The 24,929-nt window shown below is 38.8% G+C and overlaps 1 protein-coding gene across 1 annotated transcript in view; it reads left to right on the forward strand.

Annotated features, from left to right (window-relative positions):
- tmem163a (transmembrane protein 163a) overlaps positions 1-24,929 on the forward strand; it is a 59,937-nt gene that overhangs the window by 22,987 nt on the left and 12,021 nt on the right. The window contains exons 3-5 of the mRNA XM_010736142.3: positions 20,450-20,493; positions 21,618-21,709; positions 24,714-24,810. Of these exons, the coding sequence (XP_010734444.1) occupies positions 20,450-20,493; positions 21,618-21,709; positions 24,714-24,810 (233 nt within the window). The remainder of the gene's footprint in view (positions 1-20,449; positions 20,494-21,617; positions 21,710-24,713; positions 24,811-24,929) is intronic.

Genomic DNA, 24,929 nt, shown 5'->3' on the forward strand with positions numbered 1-24,929 from the left:
GCCCCGAAATGCAACCACACACACAAAGAGATAATAGACATGCAAATGTAGAGAGATGGTGGCCAGATAGCAGCACTCCACTGTTAGGGGAAGACCCTCAAGTGCAACACTACAAAAAAAGACAAAACTACAAAAAAAACAATGTAGCATTTTCACTTCAGCTACCAGTCCATGCTCCACACTGTGGTCTGTGCTGAATATGGTTCCCCAAGGCAAGTCCCTCCAAACGGAGCTATTGCAAATCCTCCAATATTTTAACTGTGCTGGTTTGCTATCGCTGCAAGGGTTCAAATATATTACATTGTTTTCTTTCTTAATGGTTCAAAATGAAAACATCCTGTTGAAATGTACTTGGAATAAAGGGGCTCTCTAGTGATTTGGTAATGTACTAGAAGGACTCGAGAGAGACCCTCAAGTATAATGCTACAAAAAAAGCCAATACCACAGAAAGAGGAATATAGCATTATTGCTTTAGATGGGAGATCAGCTCACCTCTAATCATATCAACAAATAGTATTCATGCATAATTAGACACAAGGAGCTTTGTGAATGACGTGTAAATTCGGCAGAATTCCCATTTAATGCAAAGCCCATTGTAAGATCACCAGTTGAGGCCAATCTAAAGGATTTCAACATGACAGCAATTGAAATTGGATTTTATATTCATATTTATATTCATATTTTAATATTCGGGGTATTCCTGAAAAGGACATTCTTACAGGACGCTGAATCCATATTCCGCTTTACAGTCACAAACAAAACAAAGAGCTCACTGTAGGTCATTAAAAAAAAGAAAGAAATCACATCTCACCCTCATTCTACTGTTCTCTACTACTTATTTTATGAGAGCATCCCTTTAATATATGAATGATTGGAGCTGTTATAATAGACTCTTATTGAACTACTAGCTTTTCTTGCCTCATGCATTGAGGGAACACAAAATACCAGGCAGTGAAACTCCCTGAGCAGCCAACAGCTAGTTCCACTGTGATCAGTGGTAAACTGATGCTTGCAATGGATCCATTACCAAGAGGCCTGAGCTTCCTCGTGCTGCAATTTGTTACCTAGGAATAGATTGGTGAGGGTGGCCTCGGGGAAAAGGGACTGGGAAAGCCTAATTTTCCCTTTAATGCATGACTTTTTTTATTGAGCCCTATACTGATGGAACACCTAAATAGGGGAAGGCTATAAGGCTGGTAAAAGGGTGAGGTAGAAAAGAAAGAAAGAAAGAAAGAAAGAAAGAAAGAAAGAAAGAAAGAAAGCCATGCGATTTCATACCACAAGGTAATTTCCATCTCTTACTTTGTCTTCTTGGAGAGCAGGGGTATAATTGGTGAAACCAATGTCAGCATCTCTCTCTCTCTCTCTCTCTCTCTCTCTCTCTCTCTCTCTGTGTGTGTGTGTGTGTGGGCTTACAAAGTGGGTTACACCTTCTGAGGTTTTATTAACTCAGAGTAAACAAAGGCAGAGACAGACATAGGCACAAGGAAAAGAGGGTAAGCAGTGGAGACTGAGAGAACGGCCAGGTAGTGGAGTCGAGTAGCGAAAAGGAGAAGAGAATTGAGTGATGGCAGACAGAGAGGATAAGAAGTCAAGGAGTGGTACAGAACAGGAATGAGGAGGAAAAAAAAAGTGAACACCGCCCGTGGAGCAGCTGAACCAGAGCTGCCGAATGACTGCGGTATCTTATTCTTTTAGAGTTTGTTGTTATTTCTGTTGGAAAAATCCACATATTGAATTGGAAAATGTTGGTTTAACAGTGCTTCCGTGTTTCACATCATTCAATAAATGTACAGTAAGCTCAGATTTGATGCTAAGTTTGGATATCAAAAGGTGCATGTATTGATCTGACAGCCATTTTTTAATTACAATATGCCTTCATATGCTTTCTATTATATTTCAGTCAACGGCAGCCTGACCTTCAACTGAATCAGTGTGATGTTCAGTTTGATCTTTACTTTTAGCAGGATCTGTATTTATTCCTTCACAATAAAATACACTGTAAACAGAAATATGCTCTTAAAATAAATCTTTTTTTTTTTATTCAAGGCAACACGGAGGGTAAAAGCCTGCACAAGTCTGCTAAACGCACATTGGAGTATTCATCCACAGTTTACACAAGTTTTCTTTTGTCAGTTCTGGGATCATTTGTTTTCTTCACCAATGAATCATAGTATCCTCTTGTGAGTTATATGCACAGTGCTCCACCACCCACTCATGTTAGATTGGTATGAAAACAAACAAACCCTCCTCTGCACTGAACCCAGTCAAAGCATTGTCTGATGTCGGTTCTGTCCGGCAAACAGATAAGGCAATCAGACAGAGTGAGTAACATACTACTAATAATGATAACCTTTATTTATATTTTTTATTTTTAAAACAAAGCGTTTCACAGAGCAAGATAAAATAGTACAGCATCAATTAGTCCCTTTGTATGGTTCAAATTTAGTATCTAAAATGAGTGACAGTCTTTTTTCTCTTATGAAATAGTGCTGTCTATTTCCAGGGTCAATTCAAACCTGAGAGGGTACAAGTGTTTTTTTCTTCATCTGTTTATATCCCCCAAGCAGCAAGCCACATTCACGACCATGTCAGGACGACACTCACACTCACACACACACACACTTGAGACACTAATTTGCACTCAATTTTCGGGCCACCTCTCTGTGAGACAGCCAAGGCTAGATTGCACCTATGAGTGCCTGTGTGTGTAAAAAAATAAATAAATACAATAAAACATGATCCCGGTTGATAACCAGAAATAGATTTTTCTTTTACAATTTCAGATGTCTTTTAGGACAGTGACTCAGGGTGTTTTACTGAATGAACAGCCTGCAGAAATGACCATGTACTGTAGGTGTGTGTGTGTGTGTGTGACCAGGGAGCTGGTCGGTTGACAGATGCTGGAGGGGGGTTTAATGAGAGAAGCAAACTATTACTGTTTGACCTTGGCCCTCCAGTCAAGTCAGTTTTATTTATATAGCCCAGAATCACAAATCACATTTTGCTTCAAGGGGTTTTACAGTCTGTACAGTATAAAACATCCTCGATCCTTAGACCTCCTGATTTGGATTAGGAAACCTCAGCAAGATAAGAAGCCTGTGAGGTCTTGTATAGTTCTGACATGAATGGTAGCACATGTACATGTGGTATGTATGTGTATGTCACATTTCATACCATTAACTGGTTGTAAATTGACCAATAGCACTGAAGGTTTTAGTCTCTCAGCTCGCTTCTAATGCACAGAAACAAAACAGTAAAATGACCTGGGACGAAATTCAAGCTGTGGCTTGTCCTCATCTGGTGCTTGGATGCCCTACCGGCACAGCTGTAGCCCTGAAAGCACATACTGTATAGGCAGTAGCAGCCTCTCGCTGAGCACAGGCTCACGCTATATGACACATTTGCCAATTCCAATTTTCAAGATCAGAGCAAAAACAGAACCTTGCCAGAATCTTTTTAAGTGTGACGTGATAGAATCAGCTCACCTCGATAATTACTAACCTGTTCATACATGTGATCCTCTTCTTTTTTTGGCATAGCTTCTCCGGTGGTACTGGTACTGACTCACAATGAAATGTCAGCACCACAAGTCACCAGTCTTGGAAACGTGTTGGTTTTTAATGAAATTCACACCAAAAGTGTTAATAGTATTGGAAATACATTTCCATCTGTCTTTCTTTGCTTAATTTATGTTTGCAGCAGGGGAAGGGAAAAAACATCATAATCATATCATTAGAAGATACAGTAAATATGGCTGTTTTAAGACCCCACTGCTGCTTGTTTGTGTTTTTAAACTAATATCTTGCTTCTAAATGATATCTCTGATGAATCATCAAACATATGTTTGTTACAGCTTGCCGGAGCTACCCTGCAGGTGTCTGCCTTTATGTCAGTGATTCTCAAACTGTGGAGCAGGCATATAGTCAGTATAAAACATGCATGTCATATCTGTGATATCACCCACAGGCTTCTAAAGAGCTGTGAAGCTCAGAGCGTGGTGGTATGGACGCCGCTTTCTTTACAGTCCTGCCTTTGTAATCTTCGGCAAAGGCGTAGCTCATCAGTGGAGCTGAGGTGGGCTGAAGAATTGCTGGGTGGTCAAACAAGTCATCTGTAATTGCAGCTGTCAGTCAAAGTGGCCAGACTATTAATTATGCATAACTTTAAGCTTTAATACAATCGGAACAGATGAGTTACATAGAAATTCAGACTCAGTGCAGTTGTCATGAACAGGGAAATTAGCTTAGAGACCAAAACCATTTTTTATACCAGGCTGTAAACATGTTTATTTATGCTGTGGACATTTTATGGAGATTGACTTGGCGTCAAGTGGCTGTCCAAGGAACTGCAGTTTTTGGCACTTTGCATTGGCTTTCAGTGGCTCTATCAAGCTTGACTTCAAAATTTGATATTTATTAGTTGCTTTCCAGATCATTTTTGATGATTGATAAAAAAAAACAAATGTGGGGTGTGGGGATGACCCTTTTTCAGCTTCTGAATGCTAGGACAAGTTTAGAAACCACTGCTTATTATTGTTCATCACTGACCTAGAGTGCTGTCATTTTGTATACATCTTCCAAATTAGTCACAGACAGTCAACAAAAAATACAAAAAAAAGTATTTAAATATATTCCAGTAAACAAAATAGGATGTGGCATACTAGAAATCAATGCTTTAAACAATGAAAGCCGTGCCAAAATAGTGTCATGTTGGTGCCACAATGGAGAAAAAAAAAGAAAAAAGATGCAGGGTGGCACTTTTGAAAGCCTCATTGGCAAATCCTGTTGCTTTCAGCAATAAAAAGCGATACTTGGATATGTCAGTTAGGCCCTTTGTTGCCCACATAAGAAGAAGAAAAAATGCAGGCTATATGCCAGCTGCAAAAAGTGTGTGAGAGTGAGCTAATAGCCCTGACCTCCCAGCTTAGAGGGCTCAGACTGACCATTTGAGGTAGCTGATGGCCAGCCAATGTCAGCTGTTTACTCACTGAATTGAACCACGACAGCCCATGAGGCACAGTGGGAGGGATGTTATAAAATAAATGGGATAAAGTTATAGACACAGTGTATAATATACCACAGTGAAGCAACAGAAGAAGTCCATTTGTCAGTTGACAGCACTAATCAGCAAATGTTAACATGCTGACCTACTGAACTCAGATGATTTAGCATTTAGTATCTAAACAAATATAATGGAGCCTGCTTAAAATGGACAACTTCATTTGTTGTTTATAAGGATATGGCCATACAAACCGATTTTTATCTGTTTCCAGTCTTTAGCTGTTAACTCTCCCAAGAAGTAAATTTGATGGCTAATAGGAAGCGACAGCACAGAATCAAAACGGATGGAAATAGTTGCTGGTCGTGACTCACAGCTCATCCATATTTAAGCAAGATGAAACAGCGTATTGGGTGCAGGGTTGTTTGAATGAATGAAACTGGGCTGCAGCTCCTCTGCATGAATGTGGTTTTGGCATTCTTTAAAAAGAGAAATAGAAATCGCTGCTTGGATAGATTTGAAAGAAATACTCAGGCATGACTGTGATTGGAGATTCCTAGAATCTTTCTGTTTGAAACACACACGGGAACGGGAGAGCTGTAAGATTGGTGAAGAGTTTTAGCATCACAAAAACAGATAACATTGTTTTCTAATGGACTTAAGGCATTGCACGCCAATTTAACTATAATTTAAGTTATAACCACTTTAGTGAATTTCCTCAGCTACCAAACAACACACGCAGTGTTTTCAACCGAGGAGCCTATCAGCGCCTTCTGTGCTCATGTTACCACGGAGAATGATAATGAAAACAGAAGGCCTGTTACCATGACGGGACTGCTTGTCACAGTGTGCATCCAGAAACTTCCTAATCCACCTCTCTTTTGTTATTTTTGTAGATAACTGATGAGGCAGCTAGAAACACTTTTTAGTTTCTTTGGTATTATGTGTTTGCAGACTAGACTCAATATTATGAGTGGATAGTATAAATAATCTTCGTCGTAGCTTATTCTTGACAAAACATCTTTGATCGTTTTGTTGTCTCTTCCGTAACCCACTGCCGTCTAACAGAGATAAGCTTGTTGGTTTCAAGTATGGAAAGGTTTAATTAGCTGATGGATGCTTTGATATATGAATCACTGTCACCCTGGTGTCACCAATTAGTAGCTGGTGTGTTTGGTTTTGAGGTTTATTTATGTTCATGTTGTCATTGTGAGATTGCAGTGGGTTGGCACAGACTGAGAAATACATTTTGTGTGTGTGTGTGTATAAATGAATACTAAAACATCACCGTAATTGTTTTTTCGTTACGTCACGAATCGTACAGTTGTAGTGTGTGCCCATTTTGTGAGTGTCTCAGACATCTCTCACTGTCTGTGTGTGCAGAACAGGCAGTGAGCTTGTTGTCGTGGTCAGTGCTGCACAGGACAACTGAAGCCTTCATAAGCATAGTACTGTCTGCCTCATTGTCTTGTCTTTATGCATAGTCACACCCATACACAAGAGGATGTACTGATAAATACAAATCACATGCATACAAAATCACGCCCATACCGTTTTCAGTTCGTGACTCTACCTCACTGTCTTTTTCTCTCTGTGCTGAACACGAATTCTCACTCACAGGTTATGTCTGAATCAGCATCTCATCAAGGTCAGAGAGAATGGAGAGTGAATACACAGTGAAGAACAGAGGTGTGGACAGGTTATTTTTGTATTTAAACTTTATTTTGTGAAACTAACTTGACACAAAGTTACTGATGTAAACGTAACATTCCTGTGCTTTTAATGCCAGTTTGCAAACCAGACTTCCAGATTTGGGATAATACTAAAGTCAAAGTTGTTTTTAGACTTCTAAGTCCGTGTAAAGGAAATGTTCAAAATACATTAAATATGTTAGAAAATAGTTGCTGAAAACATGTGAAAAGACTTTTTATTATATATAATGATATATTACTGAAATGTGGAGTTAGAGGTTGAAAGAATCTTTCACTAGTTTTCAGTCCAGGATTATGTGGGCAGGCCTAAAAGGTGGCTCACTTTCTTCTTTGGTCTGACAAACTCAGACCACATATTTATTCTTACTTTACACAGAGTTTCAGAGAAGAGTATGGAATAATACTTATTCATGAGTCAACATCTACATTCTTCAAAATTATTTGGTTAGGCTACTTAATAGAAATAGCCATTTTGTAAAGGTTTGTATGTGCTCCATGTGGCCTGCCAAAGGTTTTTAATCTTCACAAAATAGACATTTTATCAGTGCAATTTACAACAGCACATATGAACATTTTGTGCAGTGAATAGTGAAAATAAAACTCTTTTTTTGAAATGTAGCTAGCTTGACATTCAAACAACAATTATTTCACGTGACCTGGCAACAAGCATCATCTTACAAGCTAAGAAATGAGGACTTGCAGTTACTAAGAAGCCATCAGATAAGCAATTTGCTGTAATCCCAAATGTGATATAGACTTTCCATTTGCCTTTTCCTTGAGTTAACAACAGCCAAACTGTTCAGCCTTTTCATTCCAACAGCAAAATATTTGTTATTATTATGTAATTTCTCCAGCATAAAAGGAAGATGCTCTCAAGCTGAGGTGGCGAGGGAAATTAAAATATAGCGATACAAAGAGATGCTGCTGAATTACTGCAGCTCTCATGTACATAAAAGATAATTGAAGAAAGAGAGATAAATTGTGATGAGTGAAGTAGTGTATGTGCTCAGGTGTCTTATAGAACTCCTCACTGTAGAGATGAAAGACACATCAGTCAGGGTCAGGTGAATCCATTTTACCGTACGCAAAATATGTGAGTGTGTGAGAGAGTGGTCATGTGCCTATTTATTTGGTCTTTTCAGACCTGGACCTCATGTGGTGTGTAGACTGTCTATCTAAATCTGGTCCTGACAGGTCAGAGCACTGACGCTGTGTTTGCTACCACCAATGCCTCAATGAAACCATTTAAACACTCCTCTGTGGTCAAAGTTAACTGCAGCAGCTTAACGAAGTTGCATGATTTCTGCTCATTATTGCTCACCGTGTCCCTGCCAGCGACCGCTGGAAGACTTGAAATGTATCAAAGCAAATAAATGAGTTAGGTAAACAGTGGGGAGAATATTTCATGCTCCTGCCAGCTGGAGCTCTGATGGACCCACAGGAACTACTCACAACACTAAACTTGAGTGTGTTTGTTTGTTTGTTTGTGATAATTAAAAATGAAGTCTGATGGGTACAGGCGTATGATGCAAACAATAATAGTTATGTAACTTGGGTAAAAGAGATTTACATGTAATACAAAGTAAAGTTGCATGGCATGTTTCAGCTGCATCTCATGTCTGAGGGAACAGATGTGCTTCACTGTGCTACTGATGCAGGGCTGCTGCTGCGGCTGAAAAGTTGCTATACATGAATTTAGGTGTTTGGTTGATTTTAGTCTGCCTTAGCTTCTATCTGCAAAAGCAGTGACACAAATGACAGTTTTCTATTCATGTTATATGTGCTAGTTTTGTACTTACTATGCTAATTGCTATTCACCAAAACACAACGAAAAATTCTTCAGATGTAAAAAGCTGCTTGGTATTAAACCGTATTCTGATTCTGCTTATTTAAGGCTGTCACCAAGTTTGTTTTTTATAATGCTTTGCTATATGTCATATATAAGGCAGGCCATTTTCTACAGTATGTGCAAAACACCAGCATGCTGCATCCTTTAAAAAAGCAATTCAATGGATAGATGTGACTGAAAGCTAGTCACATATGTCCAAGGACCAGTTAGATTTATGTGCAGCTGTAAGTTTATTCTATTCTATTTCCACCATTTCTCATATTTTGTTTTCTTTGTAGTCAAGTTATATTCTGTGCTCAAGTGGTCCATCATTATTAAAAAATATCCAAGTCTGCAACAAAAACACAAACAATAAGAAAGAACAGTTGGAGACGTGCTCACTATTGATAGAGTTTGAACAAGTGTGAGATTGAATCTTTGGGGCACAGTAACCGTAATTTGGTATGGGTAGAGAAAACATTCCGAAAACATTTTTTTTTCATTTCGTACAAAATGTCTTTTCAATTAAAATTCTCCATTGTGTCATTTAACGTGAGCTCCTGCTTTAGATGTTTGGAGCTCAGAATGAGATTAGTTTTCATGTCAGCGTTGTTATAATCTTTTTTTCAAATCGTTTTTTCAAATACAAAGAAATCAGCCCGTTTGTACTGTCTATAATTCTGTATTTAATTGAAGCCATAACTGCACAATGCATGAAATCCACAGGGATTTAATTAAGGTGCTGTTTATGTTATAGAGCAGGGGTCCTCGAATATATTACTCAAAGGCCAACATCACATTTTTACTTAAGGGTGGTGGTCTGGAACAATTGGGGGCAATAATAAAACAACATCTAATTAACTTACTTATAACTTTTAATTAACATCACATCTCTAAAACAGAGGCAGACAGTTGATCCATTTTTATTTCTGACTCAAACATGTTCTTACAACTACAACTACAGTTTACTAAAGAAACGTTTCTTCACTGACAAACTACCAGCAACTTACATTGACCATGACAACCAACAACAGGGGAAATAAGCCACAATCACCTGGGGACAGGATCTCCAGCTACACGGTATATTCAGTGTTGCTAACAATTTGTTGATCAAAAGAAAATGTATATCAAAATAATGTATATGTACGTATAACGTATTGTATTCATAACTCGAGTTATAGGCTGGGCCCTGGATTGACTTTGTAAGAGTTATACTTCACTAGTGAGCAGTGCAGCTAAGGCATGCTGGAGACAACTTTACTAGTGCAAGTGCAACAACTCAAGACATAGCAGATAATATTACTTACTTTTCCAACAGCAAAGTAAGTAATATTGTTTACTTCATCAACAACTAAAAGTCAGTTTCAGATGTACTTTTGTCTGGCTACTATCTCTTTGCTGCCATTCCTGAGATGTAGGGACCCCAGTTGTGGAAGCACTCCTTCTCAAAATGGTTTGCACACACTAACACGGTTTTGCTGACCATAGCCAGGACTTTGCCATCAAAAATAAAATGTATCTACATCCGTCCTAGGTCCTCTGAGACTGGGGTCTTATGCAGGGACTTGTCCTGGTCACTGCAGCCAACAACAGAGCAATTTGCATGCCAAGCTCTCAAACTCGCCATAATGCCAAACGTTCTTCTTCGCTGCGATTAATATTATGTGGGTGCCTCACCTGAGCTCTGCGCTTTTATCACCTGTAGGGCGTGGCGGGTGGAGACTGGGTGTTTGGCCCTTGCTGGAGAGCTCAGGAAGTGGCTTTGGCCTAAAAGCTAAAAGTCATGTCTAAATTAAAGCAAACAGAAGAATTACAACCTTTGATGTATGAAGCCATCATGTAGCATTTCTTTGTCCCTTTATTTACTTTAAATACTGGATTCTAGTGTGTAATTCCCATTTTTTGCTAGATTATAGCCCAATCCATAAATCACCTTTTGAGAGAAACACCTGCCCTCGGTGAAACTGCAGCACCGGCTGAGCACAACAGCAGTGGAGACCTTGAGAGGATTTATTTTTTTTGCCTGCTGCTAATGAATACCCTCATAATACTGTCACACTGGATGCCACAAGATGTCCTTTAGCTAACTGCATTACCGTAATTCACCCTGCTGTGAGGATATTAACAGGAAATGAATAGTCAGTTGAAATGTCTTTTATACCAACGTAACCTGTTTATGACTCTGTTGGGTTTTGCTCAACTATAATTCCTGCATTGTGAAGCATTGTGTTGGAAGCCGTGTGTGTGACACATAGTTCCCACCAGTGGTACTTCACTCTTGATCCGGAAGCAGGATAAAAACCTCCTGACGTGGATTCTGTTTTTGGAAAAATTTCTTGAACTCCCCTGAAAGTTTCCTAAGCTCTTAAAACGTTTCCGGGATGAAGCTCTTTAAAACCTGCAGGTGCGTAGGAAACATTAGTTCAATCATCCGTGTGCTTGTCCTAGCTTAATCTGCACACGAACCCCGGTGAGTCCCCATGCCAAGCGGCTCACAGATGGCACCTCCCTTGCTGTGCCCATTGGCTACAATTCTGCCCTGCTACAAATCAATACCTCCTGAGATGGGAGAGGGCTGATGGAGGGAGGGACCACAACAATACGGAATATAGGGGTGTTAATGTAGGAAAGAAAAGAAGGGAGGAGATAAATTGAGGAGCATAATGAAAGGGGTGGAAATAGATAGGGAGTGGAAAGAGCAAAGTGAAGAAGAGGGGGAGAGAGGAGGGATGATTAATGCTAAAACAGAAGTGGAATGAAGGGGGGAGACAGATGGGAGGATGAAGACAACTGCAGCAACAGAGGACAAAGAGAGAGGGAGAGAGAGAGAGAGAGAGACTGAGCGAAAGGGACAAAGAGAAGGAATCATTTAGAAGACATGCAGGGAGAGAATGGACCAAGAGGGGCATCGTCAGGGGACAGACAGGGAGAGGAGGATAGAAAGAGATGAGAGGTGAAAAGGAGGAAGGAAGGAGGAGCAGGAGGAACGGAAAGAGGAAGCATCCCAGTAGGGTTTTCCGCAGGGTGAACTCAGCCAGAGTGCGAGGCACGGTGCAGAGCCGAGCAGTAGGTCCTGAATTATTAAACACAATATTTTGCAGCTGAGCAAACGGCCGCAGCCCTGTCGGATGCGTCCACTGAGGGGGCAAGGATGTGTGTGGGTGTTTGTGGGGGTTATGCCAAGCAGGTTTCTAGGAGTATTTACATGTGCTCAGATGGTTGTTGTGTGCAGTCAGTGTGCAATATAGCTTGTACTTTATGCTTAATGGACTTATTTTTTATATGTATGGGCATCAGAAGGAATATATGCCCACTAATTAATGAGGAAACAACACCCTGAGGTCCTTTGTTTTTAAGTTGCTGTGTATCAGTGGGAAACAACCAGTAATTTAACACACATACACATACATTTGGTAGTGGGTTGGTGCACACAAATATTCCACATTTTACATTTTACCCATGCAATACTGTCTCCTAGAAATTATGTTTTAGTATTTTGGAATTTTTCAAAATGTAATTGTTCATTCATTCATTATTCAACCCGAAGTCACAGGGAGGCGGTCAGGGTGGATGGTGGGCGAACAAAGCAAACAAAGCTCTGATGCCAGAGACTGCATCCTGACTGTCTGTGCTCAGGTTTAGGTTAGGTTAATCATGAAAAAAAGTAAATTCTGCAGTGACCATAAGCATATATTGAATTAAAATATCAGGTATTTGGGCAGAAAACTAAAGAAAAATGCTACAAAAATAAAAAAAATATATTCTTATATATACACACATAACATATCTGATTGCATTTACATGTAAATCATGTAGACTATTGCTCAGTTTATTTCCATTATAATTTAATTTCCATCCATTTACAGAAGGGATAAATCCTGTGAGTATTCCCACAGATGCCCTACAGACATATAGTAGGTAAACTTGAAAGTAATGAATATAAATAGTGTAACTTTGAGGGACAGGTGCATTTACCCTTTTTTTGTAGAGCTAGAGTCTCAAACTACCTCCTGATGTCAGTCTTCAATGCTTCTTCTTTTTTTTTATATCTGATATTTTCTGATCGTCCTAAATTGCATATAATGTAAATTGGGCCATATGTTTACTCAAACATTAACGTATTTTAATACATCAAGCATACATATTTCAGTTTTACATTCATTTGTTTTATATTCAACTTGTGGGAGGATGGTTTTCTGACTGAAATTGGGTTTGTTCCACCTGTGAAGTCTGGTGACCTGCAGTGTCTAGATTGGTGGCAATGTTTTTTCACTTCAGCCCTGCTGCACAAGTTTAAGCCTTGACAGGTGTATTTGCATAAAAATCTTGTTTAGTCCGGCTTTAATGATGCATAATTTCTCCTCACTGTCTGCCCATGTCCCCTCCTCCACTCTGAGAATGTCTTCCTTCCCTTTCGTCTCTCCACTGTCCAGCTCTGTTACCCCTCTCTCTGGCCTTTACCTCATCTGTGTCTGCTTACCATACGGTTCTCATCATTACGTTGTGCAAATAACAGATCTACCATCACCACATAGCACAGGAATATAATGCTTTGAACCTCACAACTATACTTCAAACACGTTGAATCCCTCCCCTCATCTTGGGACCGTTAAGTGGGTTTCCTCAACTTCATTAAACGTGTCTGTTGGGAGATTTCTCTCTCTCTTTTCATCTTTTTCTTTCTCACTGTACTGATCTCTCACTTTCTGCTGCCCGCTCAGCCACGCTGTCTCTCTGTCTCGCTCTGTTCGTCTGTCCATCTGCTGCTCTGTCTACCTCTTTCTCTCCTCATCCCGTCTCCCAGATTATTCCTTTGCTCCTTGTGATGTAATTGAATTTCACATCCCTGAATTGAGCTCATGCCCTTGAGGAACAGAGAGGAGGACATAATTACATTTCTATTTGGCTGAAAATGATTCTCCTAATTTGATATGGACTTTTTTTTTTTTTCATTCAGTCAACAGCAGGGGTGGCTTTATAGGTGATTGAATGGAGAGCAGAGTTTGAACACATTTAGTTTCAGTATTCAATTTAGAGTAGCTGTATTTATTAATCAAATAAACTATATACACTATATAGGAAACCTCACTGGTGGAGTTAATAGTGCAGTGGCTGCCTCTTTTTGGTATACGTGGCTCATTAAGTTGGCACAACAGCTCTCTCTAATTACCAGAAGCAGAGCCATAATAACCTCTTCCCTTACTATTATGTCTGTCATCCAAAGTTGTGCCCTTCTTGCACTGTAAGTTAAAACCGTGGAAAGAGCAGTGGTGGAAGTAAAAGTAGGCTAGCTAATGCCAAATTGCCCCAAGTTATTTAGCAGATCATTTTTTTGTCCCACATCGCTTGCTGAGATCCTCAAATGTGTCATTATTAGTACTTTGTCCAGTTTTATACATGGAAGTGACTCAGTCTTTGCAGTCAAAGACTTAGTCTTTGCAGAATGCCCTGTCTGAGGAGGTCAGAGCTGCACACTCTCTCGTCTTTTACATCACTTTTAAAAGGGCCTTTAGTTGATTCTGTTTATTCTTTAACATATTTTGTAACTGTTATAATATAATTCCAAACAGCTGTCCAATTCATTCACTTGACTTTCCTTTTTTACTTTTATTTGTAGAAGAGAGTGGTTTATAATATATTTATTGGTTGCTGTAAGTTTAATTTTAGTTATGACAGTTGTATGGCTCTATGGCAATGTCAGTCAAGTCCATCACTTTGGTTTATGACCAGATACCTCATTAATACTTTGTGTTTCTTCAAGTGTTAGTTTTCTAACATGCTAAATTAAGATGGTACCACGCAATACCTGCTAAATATCAGCCCTGTCAGCTGTGAGCATGTTAGTAATGCTGACACCAACACTTGTCAGCTATTCCTGTATCACCCCAAAAAGCTGCCAGTATGGCTATATTAATATGTATTTGGGTGTTTAGCAGGACAGTTTTCCCTATATACACACATGTACATTCACATACATATGTCACAGCCATTGGCGGCGATTTGAGGTTAGGGGCTTGCTCAAGGACACTTCAACTGGACTGCGGGTGAATCAAACTACAAGCTTTAAATTACTAGATGACCCACTCTACCACACAAATTTGAGCTAATTTCACGGTCTCCATGATGAACATCTTTGTTTAAATTTTTTGCATAGATGAGCTGAGTTGAGGTTTTAAGTGTATTATGGAGTGTTCGAATAAAGTTATGTATACAGTAGTAAAAATAAGTCAGAGACTGAGTTTTGATGACTTATTGTTTAAAGAGATTTTGTTGTTCATTTTGTTCTGGATATAGAAAAATCTCATCTTTGTGTTTGCAAAAATGTAGCAGGAATACAGCCAAGGTCGACAGAGTAAGAGAATCCTTTGAAACAAAATTAGAAAAAGATAAAAGTTTTATGTGAACAGAAGAAGTTTTAGATGTTCAACTTGTGAAAAATGGGACCCAAAACAAACGTTGCATTTATATTTGTAGATCTGTTGTAAAACAAGCTTTTCTCTCGCACAGTTATGTCCACTATCAAACAGATCTCTTTAATTTGCGTGTAGTGACTTTTAGATGACATACAGTATGGCGTGTGCTTTATATGCAGTAAACACTGTAGGATCATGTAGCCGATATTTTCATTCATGCACATTGTCTGGACCATAGGACAGGATAACTCAATACTTTGCTTTATAAATGCTTGTTTGTTGTTGTCTCGCATGAAGGTCCTGACCCCAACAGTTCAAAGTCTGCTCTGGAATTAATGTTTGATCAGATGCTGCTTCATTTATCTACCACTTATAATCAGTGCCAAGTGTGCACTGAAGAGAGAGAGGGAGGGAGAGAGAGATGGGTGTTTAGTGTTGGCACTGGCCCCAGTTCTTGCATAACTCACTGTTAATTAGGGTTTTATTGCTGCCAAGTCTTAACTATTGCTGTGGCTATGCAGGTGTTGGCAGGACATCTGAGTGGACTATTGGGACCAGAGAATAAAGAATAGAAAAGAAGACTAGAATAGAAATAGACCAAAAAGATACAAGAGCTTCATGTTTGATGGACATTAACCGATGTGATCAGTTCATAAGTGTTAGGATTAGCCCTTTCTCAGATAAATAAAGCAACATAACAAGGAACATTTGGATACTTGTACACAACCATGTCATTTGAAAACACACATCGACATTATTTAAATGTTTCCTCCTCAATTTTCTTGCACGCCTTGCTATTCCTCATCTTTTCACACATCTCTCTCTCTCCCCCTTTTTTAATTCCCACCTTCTCTTTCGAATTCCTCCTCCATCAGCTTTGTTTGCCGCTCCCCTTTTCTTTCTCCTCTCTGTATCACTCCATTTCCACCTTCACTTCCTCCTCTCCCTTTCTCTCCTGTTTCCACAGTCTTGTTAGCGCTGGTCACGCATGCTTGCCTCCCTGATTAACTAACAACCCAAAGGATGTTACACTGAATAGTGTCTGCTCTCCCCCCGAGCGAGGCATTGATTTGCTGGCAGGCGGTAACCACACAGACGGCTATCGAAATGAGCTCAAGAGCATAAACTGGAAAAATGAATGACTCCCGGGAGAGGAAAAACCTACTATTTTCAAATTACGAGCTGATATGAGATTGAGAGAAGAACTCTGTGTTTTTGGCCTGGTGACCATGCATCTAAAAAACCATGCCATGCGTGTTTAAATTAGAGCAGACATGAGGTGTAAATGAAGTAGAAACAAGCTCAAGTTGGCGATAAAGCTGAGGGGTCTTAAATGATTCCCAAATGATGAATGACACAAACACAGAGAGAGGACATCTGTTCTTTCTGGAACTGAATACATTTTAAACACTGACTAAAGAGTGTGTGTGTGTGTGTGCTCGCTCATTAGAAGTGATGAACAATCCAGCTGACTCACTGCATTGCTTTTGAAGAACAGAGGTCAGACAAACAGCTTATGATGCAGACAGAAACTCCAGGAAACTCACGTGGACTGATCTTCCTCAGAAGCCATGAATATCTTGTATTATTTTTTTTATCTTTATTTTCTCCGTCTTTGCCTAGTAAATCATTCATTCATACATGCAGCTTAAAGAGTTTTTGGGTGATTTTAAACAGTGTTTTGCAAAGTTTTGTGTATTTCCAGCACAAATATGCATATCTACACATACATATACACATTCATACATATCACTGCAACTAATCACTAATTTCCTTGTCTGTGTGATAATATCATCTACATATTTATCTTTGAAGTTGCACAAGGATGACGTGTTTCCCTGAACATCACTTAGTCACAAGTTATAGACATTCATAAATCATGTCAACATTTGAATTTCTCACTGTTGAGGAAATGAATAACAATTCAACTGAAGATTAGAAGCCAAATTATGTCTGCTTATAATTGATCTGTTAATTAGGCATAACCGTAAAACTAGGCTAAACCCATGGCAGTTTATGGGTCAGTGCTTCTTATCGGAGGCTCTCTTGGAATGTAGACGGTCACTCATAGAGGCTTTTAGATCCAAGAGCCAATTATAATCAAGGTCATGACCCACCACATCACAGGATGTATATATCCGTTAGCCCTAAATCACAGTGAAGATAATGAGAGCGCTGAGTGTATTGAGGTTTAATGAAAGAAATTAAAGAGACAGAGTAGGAAAGTACCATCCTGACTCCTTAAAGAACTAACAAGGACATTCTGAACAAGAGGAGCTGATTAAGTTCCTCTGAGGAAAGCACTGAAAACTAAACATCAGAAACAAAACCCACACTACTCACACTACTCACACTATCTGTTTGCATGTGTCTGTATGTGTGTGGCCTTTATGAATGGGTCATTGTCATTCTCCCAGGGTGGGTACTGTTCCAGGCAAAGGGCCATTCTGCACAGCAACATGCAGTTTCCACTATAAAACCTTGGATGTGTTATGTCTGTATTAGAACAATGACCTATGTTCAAATTAGTGATTAGTTTAAATCAGATCCAGTTGATCGTTCTATAATGCTACTTGTTAGTATAGAAACAAAATTGTTCTTGATACTTGGGTGTGTGCTAATGTAATAAGAAAGTGCTGCAGACTTTTTACTGCAGAAAAACAAAAACATATTTTACTTTTTCATTCATTTTTAAAATTCAAAAATATGCTCATTATTTCTCCTAATATTGCACTGTAACACCTTTTGACTGTTCCTGAAAATAAGTTATCATAACTAGCAAACTTCCCTGCGCTTGCATTTTTTTTCAAACAAGAATTGATCTTCATGTGAATTGAGCATGGCTTTGGAGCTTGTTACTGATAATTAGCTCATTTGTTACAGTTGCACAGCACTGATATCTGCAAGTTATCATTCTCTTCAGGAAATAACCTCTTCTGAAATGAAAGAGGCAGCACATCCATGGAAACATTTAAATAAGTGCAGATTCTTTGTAGTTTCTGAACTGAATTTATGGTTTTGACATGTAGGCATAATTAATATACTATTTATTAGCATGTGATTTCTGGCTCACTTTATTAATCAGCTATTCTAATTCCACATAGAACAGAACAATTATTTTGCTGTTCAGTGTTGGCAAGACCGAACAGCTAACAAGCAACTTATAGCTCAAACTGACACCTGGCAAATATGCTCAAGCATCTTGACAAAGGTACAGCAAAGTGTGAAGTCTGTCCTGTATTTGGTTCTTGAATTCATGGTAAAAGCAGCCACACACTCTCAGTTTGGCTCAGTTTCTGGTCTCTCCAGATGGATATGATGGATATCTGGTGGAGCTCCAAAGATTCAGCTCACCCTCTGTATGATAGAGAGTTTGTACGAAATAGAGAGAGAGAAAAGACAATCAAGAAAGAGGAAGAGAGGAAGACTCTGGGTGACGGTCTCCGAGACAGAGTGAGACACAGCGACAGCATATGTGTGTGAGTGTGTGTGGGCAGAGCAGTCATGTGTTATACACCTGTCCTGACTAGTACCATCTGCCTAGTATCAAAGGTCTTAACTCAGACTGCCCTCTCCTCTTCACTCTCTTTATTCCTCCTTTTCACCTTCTGCCTATTGTTTTGTTTTTTTTGACCCATCAAAAGAAATGAGAAATATTTTTAAATTAGTGTCCAGGTAAAATGCAACGTCACTCTGCCATGTCTGCCATCGTGGAGCAATGAGCTCTAACGAGAAGGCATGAAAGACAAAGCAGCCAAAAAAGGCTGTGACTCAAAGATGTGACAAGATATGCCGGGGCAGAGAAGAAAGGAAAGAAAGTGTCACAGAAAATCAGAATCTGTAAGAAAAGAGAGGCCAGGCGAATGGAGAGGAAGAAGATGAAAGCTCTGTAGTTCAAACCAACTCCCAGCTTGGCCTCAAATCTCCTGTTACCATGGTGATTTAACTGCCGATATGCTGTCCCCTGAGATTCTGCCCTGAAAACACAGGGGGGGAGAGAGAGAAAGAGTAACACAAGGACAGGCAGAAGGGCGAAATAGCGCAGGTGTGCTACAAGGACTGCACGACAATGAATGTTCAACACCCTCCATCCCATTTAGGAAAGTCATCTCAAAGGAGACTTCAAAAGGTTGCTTTAGAATGTTGTTGTTGTTGCAGAACAACATATAATTATGCCAAACTTCAAAATGTGCAAGTAATGACACAAATATGTTAAATATATTCTACCTGAATCCAGATGGACACACCTACAGGGTTCATAGTCTTAACTCGAAAACAACAGTTTACAACAGCATCTAAAACCTCATCATGATTTGCAAACTTATTCACTAAATTACTAACATAAATTTAAAGCTGCACTTGTCAATATTTTATATTAACAATGTATCAAAAGACAATGTAATATGTCTCTCCCACCCATCCAGAATTTTTACCAAACTCTTGAGTTCCCCTCTATGGAGTAATTTAGCATCTTTCAGCTATTTCAACCTCACACCTTTACTGTTTTGGTTCACCACTAAGGCAGTACTTCTATAAATCTATTTGCCCAGCACCGAAAAGCAGACAGACAAGATTAGCGATTAGCTGCTGGACATAGTGGAATATTTAGCTGCTAAATTGGAGGTGGTGGAGACCAAACTAGAGCTGAACAAAGAACGAATATTCATATTAATATTAAATCAGTGTCTGCTGGATGTGTAAATAGGCAATTCTTGGCTAACAGGTTAGCCACATTGACTTAAGATGATAATATGTCAGTGGTTCATTTAGGGAATGAAGTGCCCAGAAAAATGTATTTAAAATTAATCACATTATTGACTTTGATTTTTGAAGTGATTACTGATTCATAGCTCCTTCACTCTGCATGTCCTATGAAGTGACTTTAGATGAGAAAATGCTCCTGAAGGCCATCGAATGTGAAGGCAATTATTTACTTTCTCATGAGCAGTTGGCACATTGCACAGCATCATATGATGTCACTGTATAAATGGCTGAATAAGATGGGCCTTGAGTGGCTGGAAGACTAAAGGCGCTACATAAGAAAAGTCCATACCTCAAGAATGAATGCCTGCAGAGCTTAAAAGATCTCACTGAGTGTATATTTATGTTGAATGCTTTGAGAGTGAGCTGCTGATATGAATTACCCACCAACAAAAACACAGATATTGGTATTTTTATCTGTTTTATCTAACAAAATCAGACAATATGTGTATGTTCTACATTGGGTGGAACTTGTTGTGTGCATTCATTAGCAATAAAGGAACTGAAATAAAGCTGAAACATGTTGACAATAATCTTTATCATGTAATCATGTTTTCATTTTGCATTATTGACTTTATTCATGCACACAAGATGCATCATGTCAATTACACATGAAACATATAAAACATTGGAAACATTATCCAAAAATCACTTTGGGTTTCCACAAACCCAACAACTGGAATAAAATCAGTCGGGACTAACAGCTCTGCCTCTCTCTTGCTTTCTCTCCACAGCTGTATCATTCATGAGACACAGCGCATCGGCCTTTGGATTTGCTGTGAGTTCCTTCCATCCTTTCTTTCCCCCATTTGCATCATTAAATTAGTCATAACTTCATTCATTAATGAATACTGTTACCAACATGTTATTGGTCCCTTTGTCTCCAAGGTAACAGGGCAGAGAGGAGAAACTGGGCATTGAGCTCAGGTTGAATGTCAAAATGGTTTCTGTGTTGGCTAAACATATCTCCTGGCTTTCACTGAAAGCGTCTTGTTATTTAGAGGAAGTGATTGAGAGTGTAATTTGTTTTAAAATTAAGACTTAATAAGAGTAGAGTGAAAATGAAATAACCCATACCCTAGGCTAGTGAGGGAAAATTCAGTTAGCATAATATGATTAAAATATTATAAACCATAATATGCAATGCTCGCTATCGCTTTATTAAAGATTGGGTTTTAATTAGCAAGTGCTGAGCTGTCTATGACAGTTTTAATAAAGCAGACAATAAGTTCAAGATCACAGCAACTGATCAGTAGCTTTTTACAGGTACATTATGTGACCTGAAAATGAAATAATGATGATCAGGCTCAATTTTATAATAGAGCTTCAGGGGAGGTACAACTTTCTTTAGTTTTCTTTGAGAAACTGACATCACAAAATTATGTCGATAATAATGTTCATCACCTTGACTCCCCCGTGGCAATAAAACATCAACAGTCTCTTGATCATGCAATACATTTTAAAGTACAGTAAGAATTAACTGGATTTAAAACTACTGACCCATTGCTTTTGCAATCGTGGGTAATTGCTTGAACCCCAGATGGTTATGAGGTCTCACTTCACTGACAAAACTGAATAAGTGCCCAGAAGATAAAGTGCTTCTTTATTGTATTTTGTTCAAGTCAGTATATCATTAAGTTTTTAAGTTAGTGTTTTTTTTTCACTATGCAGGACTATACATTTAGATAACTGTCAACATGCTGGTAAAATGTGGTATGCAGAAAAGATTGTGATACTAGAACCACAACACATTTAATACAAGTTTAAAAATTAGAAAAATACATATGATTTGTGTTGTGTATTGTATGCTCATTAAGCTCCATCTAAGTTAGAGGTAACAAACTGTTATAACTAGACTGATCTTCTCTTCTTTGGTTTGCTCGATTTGTTTTTCTGCTGTAGTTTGATGCCACGTTGGACGTCCTGTCATCAATCATTGTTCTCTGGCGCTACAGCAATGCAGCAGCTGTGCACTCTGCGCACAGAGAGTATATGTGAGTACAAAACAACATGCTGAGTTTAATTCATGTTTGATTAATGATGACTCTGTGTGGTGTGATGCAGTTTGGCTTACTCTTCTCCACCTGCTTCGAAGCAAGATGTATCTCTCTTTCCAATTATCTCTCACCTTACCTCTTGTGTTTCTGCCTCTTGTGTGTCCCCTGATCTTGAATTATGTTTACAAAGGTGCAAATTCAACAACTAAATCTAGTTTTGTAATGTTTCTTGATGATGCTGTGCCACAACACACTGTTTTATCGATGAAGATAGCATTTAGTTGTTAAAGGAGGGAGGATGAATGGATGCAAGAGGTCATTTACCTGCAGTGGTTTTCTAGACAGATTATATTGAGCGCTGGGCAAAGGAAACTTTAAAGTGTTGTTACCCTGACCTGAAGAAAGGAGGATAGGAGGGAATGAGTTGCTCTTGTACTGTCCTTACAATCCAGTCATTTCACGTGTGTGTATATATATATATTCTAAACTTATTATAAATTTAACAGTTTTTTTTCTGAGAGCTGAGAAACAGAAAGGGTGGAAAAAACTAAATGGGGTTGTGTTTTTGTAAGGTCAAAGCATCACATTGCCATATCTACTCGCCCACACTCCAGGTTCACTGTGTTATAAGTGAAATGACATTGCATTAACATATTGGATAGAGGAAAAATGGTTTGGGTAATACGGTAATACTTTTCTTTTTATTGTGAATATTCAGCTGGACAGCATAAATCATTTTAGAAAAACTACATTTCTTCAGGATGTGAGGAGATGGAGTTATATAGACCTAACTGAACAAAACCGCTTACTGTCCATCACCGTACGTCGCTGCTAAACACAAGCCTGTTAATCCGTCATTCGTCAGACCTTCTGTAGCTCAGCTGAGTTCATCAAGTGGCTGTCAAGTTGCACAGAGCCTTGTTCGTCTTACAACAGCAGCTCTGCTGAGCTCAGTGGTGTCACAGATGATGAAAGACAGAGCAGCTACACTACCATCTAATAATACACACACACCTCGATCTACAAAATCAAGATTTTTCTACACTTCTTACTATATATGTAACATTTAGTCAAATGCATATGAAACCATGCAGAACACGGAGGTATAGGAAGTATACAGATGCTCAAGAATGAAGAAGACAAAGTTCAAGAATGTAAAAATACTACTTATGTTAGGATGAATGTTTAGCACATCCAAAATGCAAACACAGAAGTACACATATCATAATATATACTTTTAAATGTACCTAAAGTAAAAGTACTGTACTACAGCCAAGTTTTTAATCTAGCAGTCGTGCCCCTGCAATGATTATTGGGGCAAGAAAGACAAATTTGTATTTGTGTTTTGGACTTTGCTTTTTTGCACTGGTTTCATCTTTAGAAGTGTGTTTAAAAACCTTAACATTTGATTTAACATAATTTAATCTGTAAAGTAATTACCATATATCTGTTAAATAAATGAATGAATGAATTATACACCAAGAGTGAGACCATGTGTTTCAAATACAGGTCCCGTTTGCTGTAAACAGACGGTTTGTGCTAAAGTTTTCTTTAAAAAACAGAGTTTGATACTTCCTACACAAAAGTTAGTTTGTTTTTATTTCTGTGTCATTGCAAACATTTAGCTCATCCCACAAAGGATTACAAGACGCTGCTGTTTTACAAATCATGCATCTTCCGCTAATACATGAGACAATGAGACAGAATGAGACTTTCAGGGTACTCTACATGAGAACACACTGAGGCAAAAGAGACACAGAATTGGGGAGATATTAATCCCCGTTTTGAATGAAAGGTTTGGGGCGGATGGATAAAGACATTCTTGGATGAGAGTAAACAACCCTTAATTGTGTATTCAGGCTACATTTGTATTCAGTAGCTATTTTAATATGTAATCTTTTCCCCATTATATTTTTGGCTGTGGGATCTGCAGCCAATGATGGTAGTGCTGTTATTATACCAGTTTCTTGTTAATGCATGCATGTCTTAGTACTCTTAGTGAAGTGCATCTTACCATTTCACAAAAAGTTGCTTCAGTCTCTGCATCAGTAAAGGAAGAACACCGCTTCACTGCACCAGATACTGTGTCTCTGTTCTGTAGTGAGATGGATGGGATGCAGATATTGTAATTCAGATCCAGAAGATGTGTCTTCTGAGAGACTGTAAATCAAGCAATGGAGAGGTATTGAATAACCATATCTTGTTCTATTGCTGCCAGCTCGAGGCAAGAGAGTGTGTGTATGCAGGCATAATGTATTCCAACCTCCAAAAAACATTCACCTCGTTATGCCTGATATATTTTTTAATAAACTAACAAGTTGTGCCACCCTCAAGTGCTCTGACGGGAGTTGGGGGATTGTTTATTCTGGTAGCACACAGTGCCTCAAATGAACTGCAAACAGCCTTCTGCCATTGTGTTGTTTGAGAAAATTTGGTTTTGAGATTATTTCTCAAATCAAGCTGCAGCTGATGTAACATTATCCATCATGAAGTGTTACTGACACAGTGTCACGGTGCATGGCTAATAGTCCTCTGAAATTAACACAAACATTTCGTGTAATTGAAGGGAAATGTTGCATCAAGGCCAAATATTGTTACTGAAACATGTTATTTCCAGATTTAGGGACACCCTAGCTGTAATTCAAGCCAGTGGCCAGGAATAATAGCCGATTTGTTTTATCTTAGTTCAGCTATTCCTTTAATATTTGATAAAATTTCCTTGTTTTCCAGACAGCCAAAGGCCACTGCCAGTATCATTTGTAACTGTTTATGTTAGGACACTTTGGACATTTGTTTGGGTCTTTGCTGCAGCAGGAAAATGATGAATTGTCTTGATTCAAATGCCAAAGAAAGATACAAGATCTAGGATAAAGAAATAAAAAATCAGCTTCGTTGGGTCATTGCTTTGACTCAACCTTATGCAGCTTTTTCATGGCAGATTTAGCAAAGAGATCACAGCCGCTGAAAGCTAACTGCTTTTTGTCTGTTTGTCTTTCTGCAGAGCATGTGTAGTCCTCGGGATTGTGTTCTGTCTCTCCTCCTTGTGCATCCTTGGAAAAGCCATCCATGATCTGGCTACCAGGGTTCCCCCAGAAGTGGTAAGACCACACACACACACAATATATATACACAAGTTATAAACTGAACATATATACACCAATCATGTATACAGTATCAGCTGTACTTTATCAGCTATAATATTGTGACCACTGACAGG

Source organism: Larimichthys crocea, chromosome XVIII, assembly GCF_000972845.2.
Source record: "Larimichthys crocea isolate SSNF chromosome XVIII, L_crocea_2.0, whole genome shotgun sequence".
Lineage (NCBI taxonomy): Eukaryota > Metazoa > Chordata > Actinopteri > Sciaenidae > Larimichthys > Larimichthys crocea.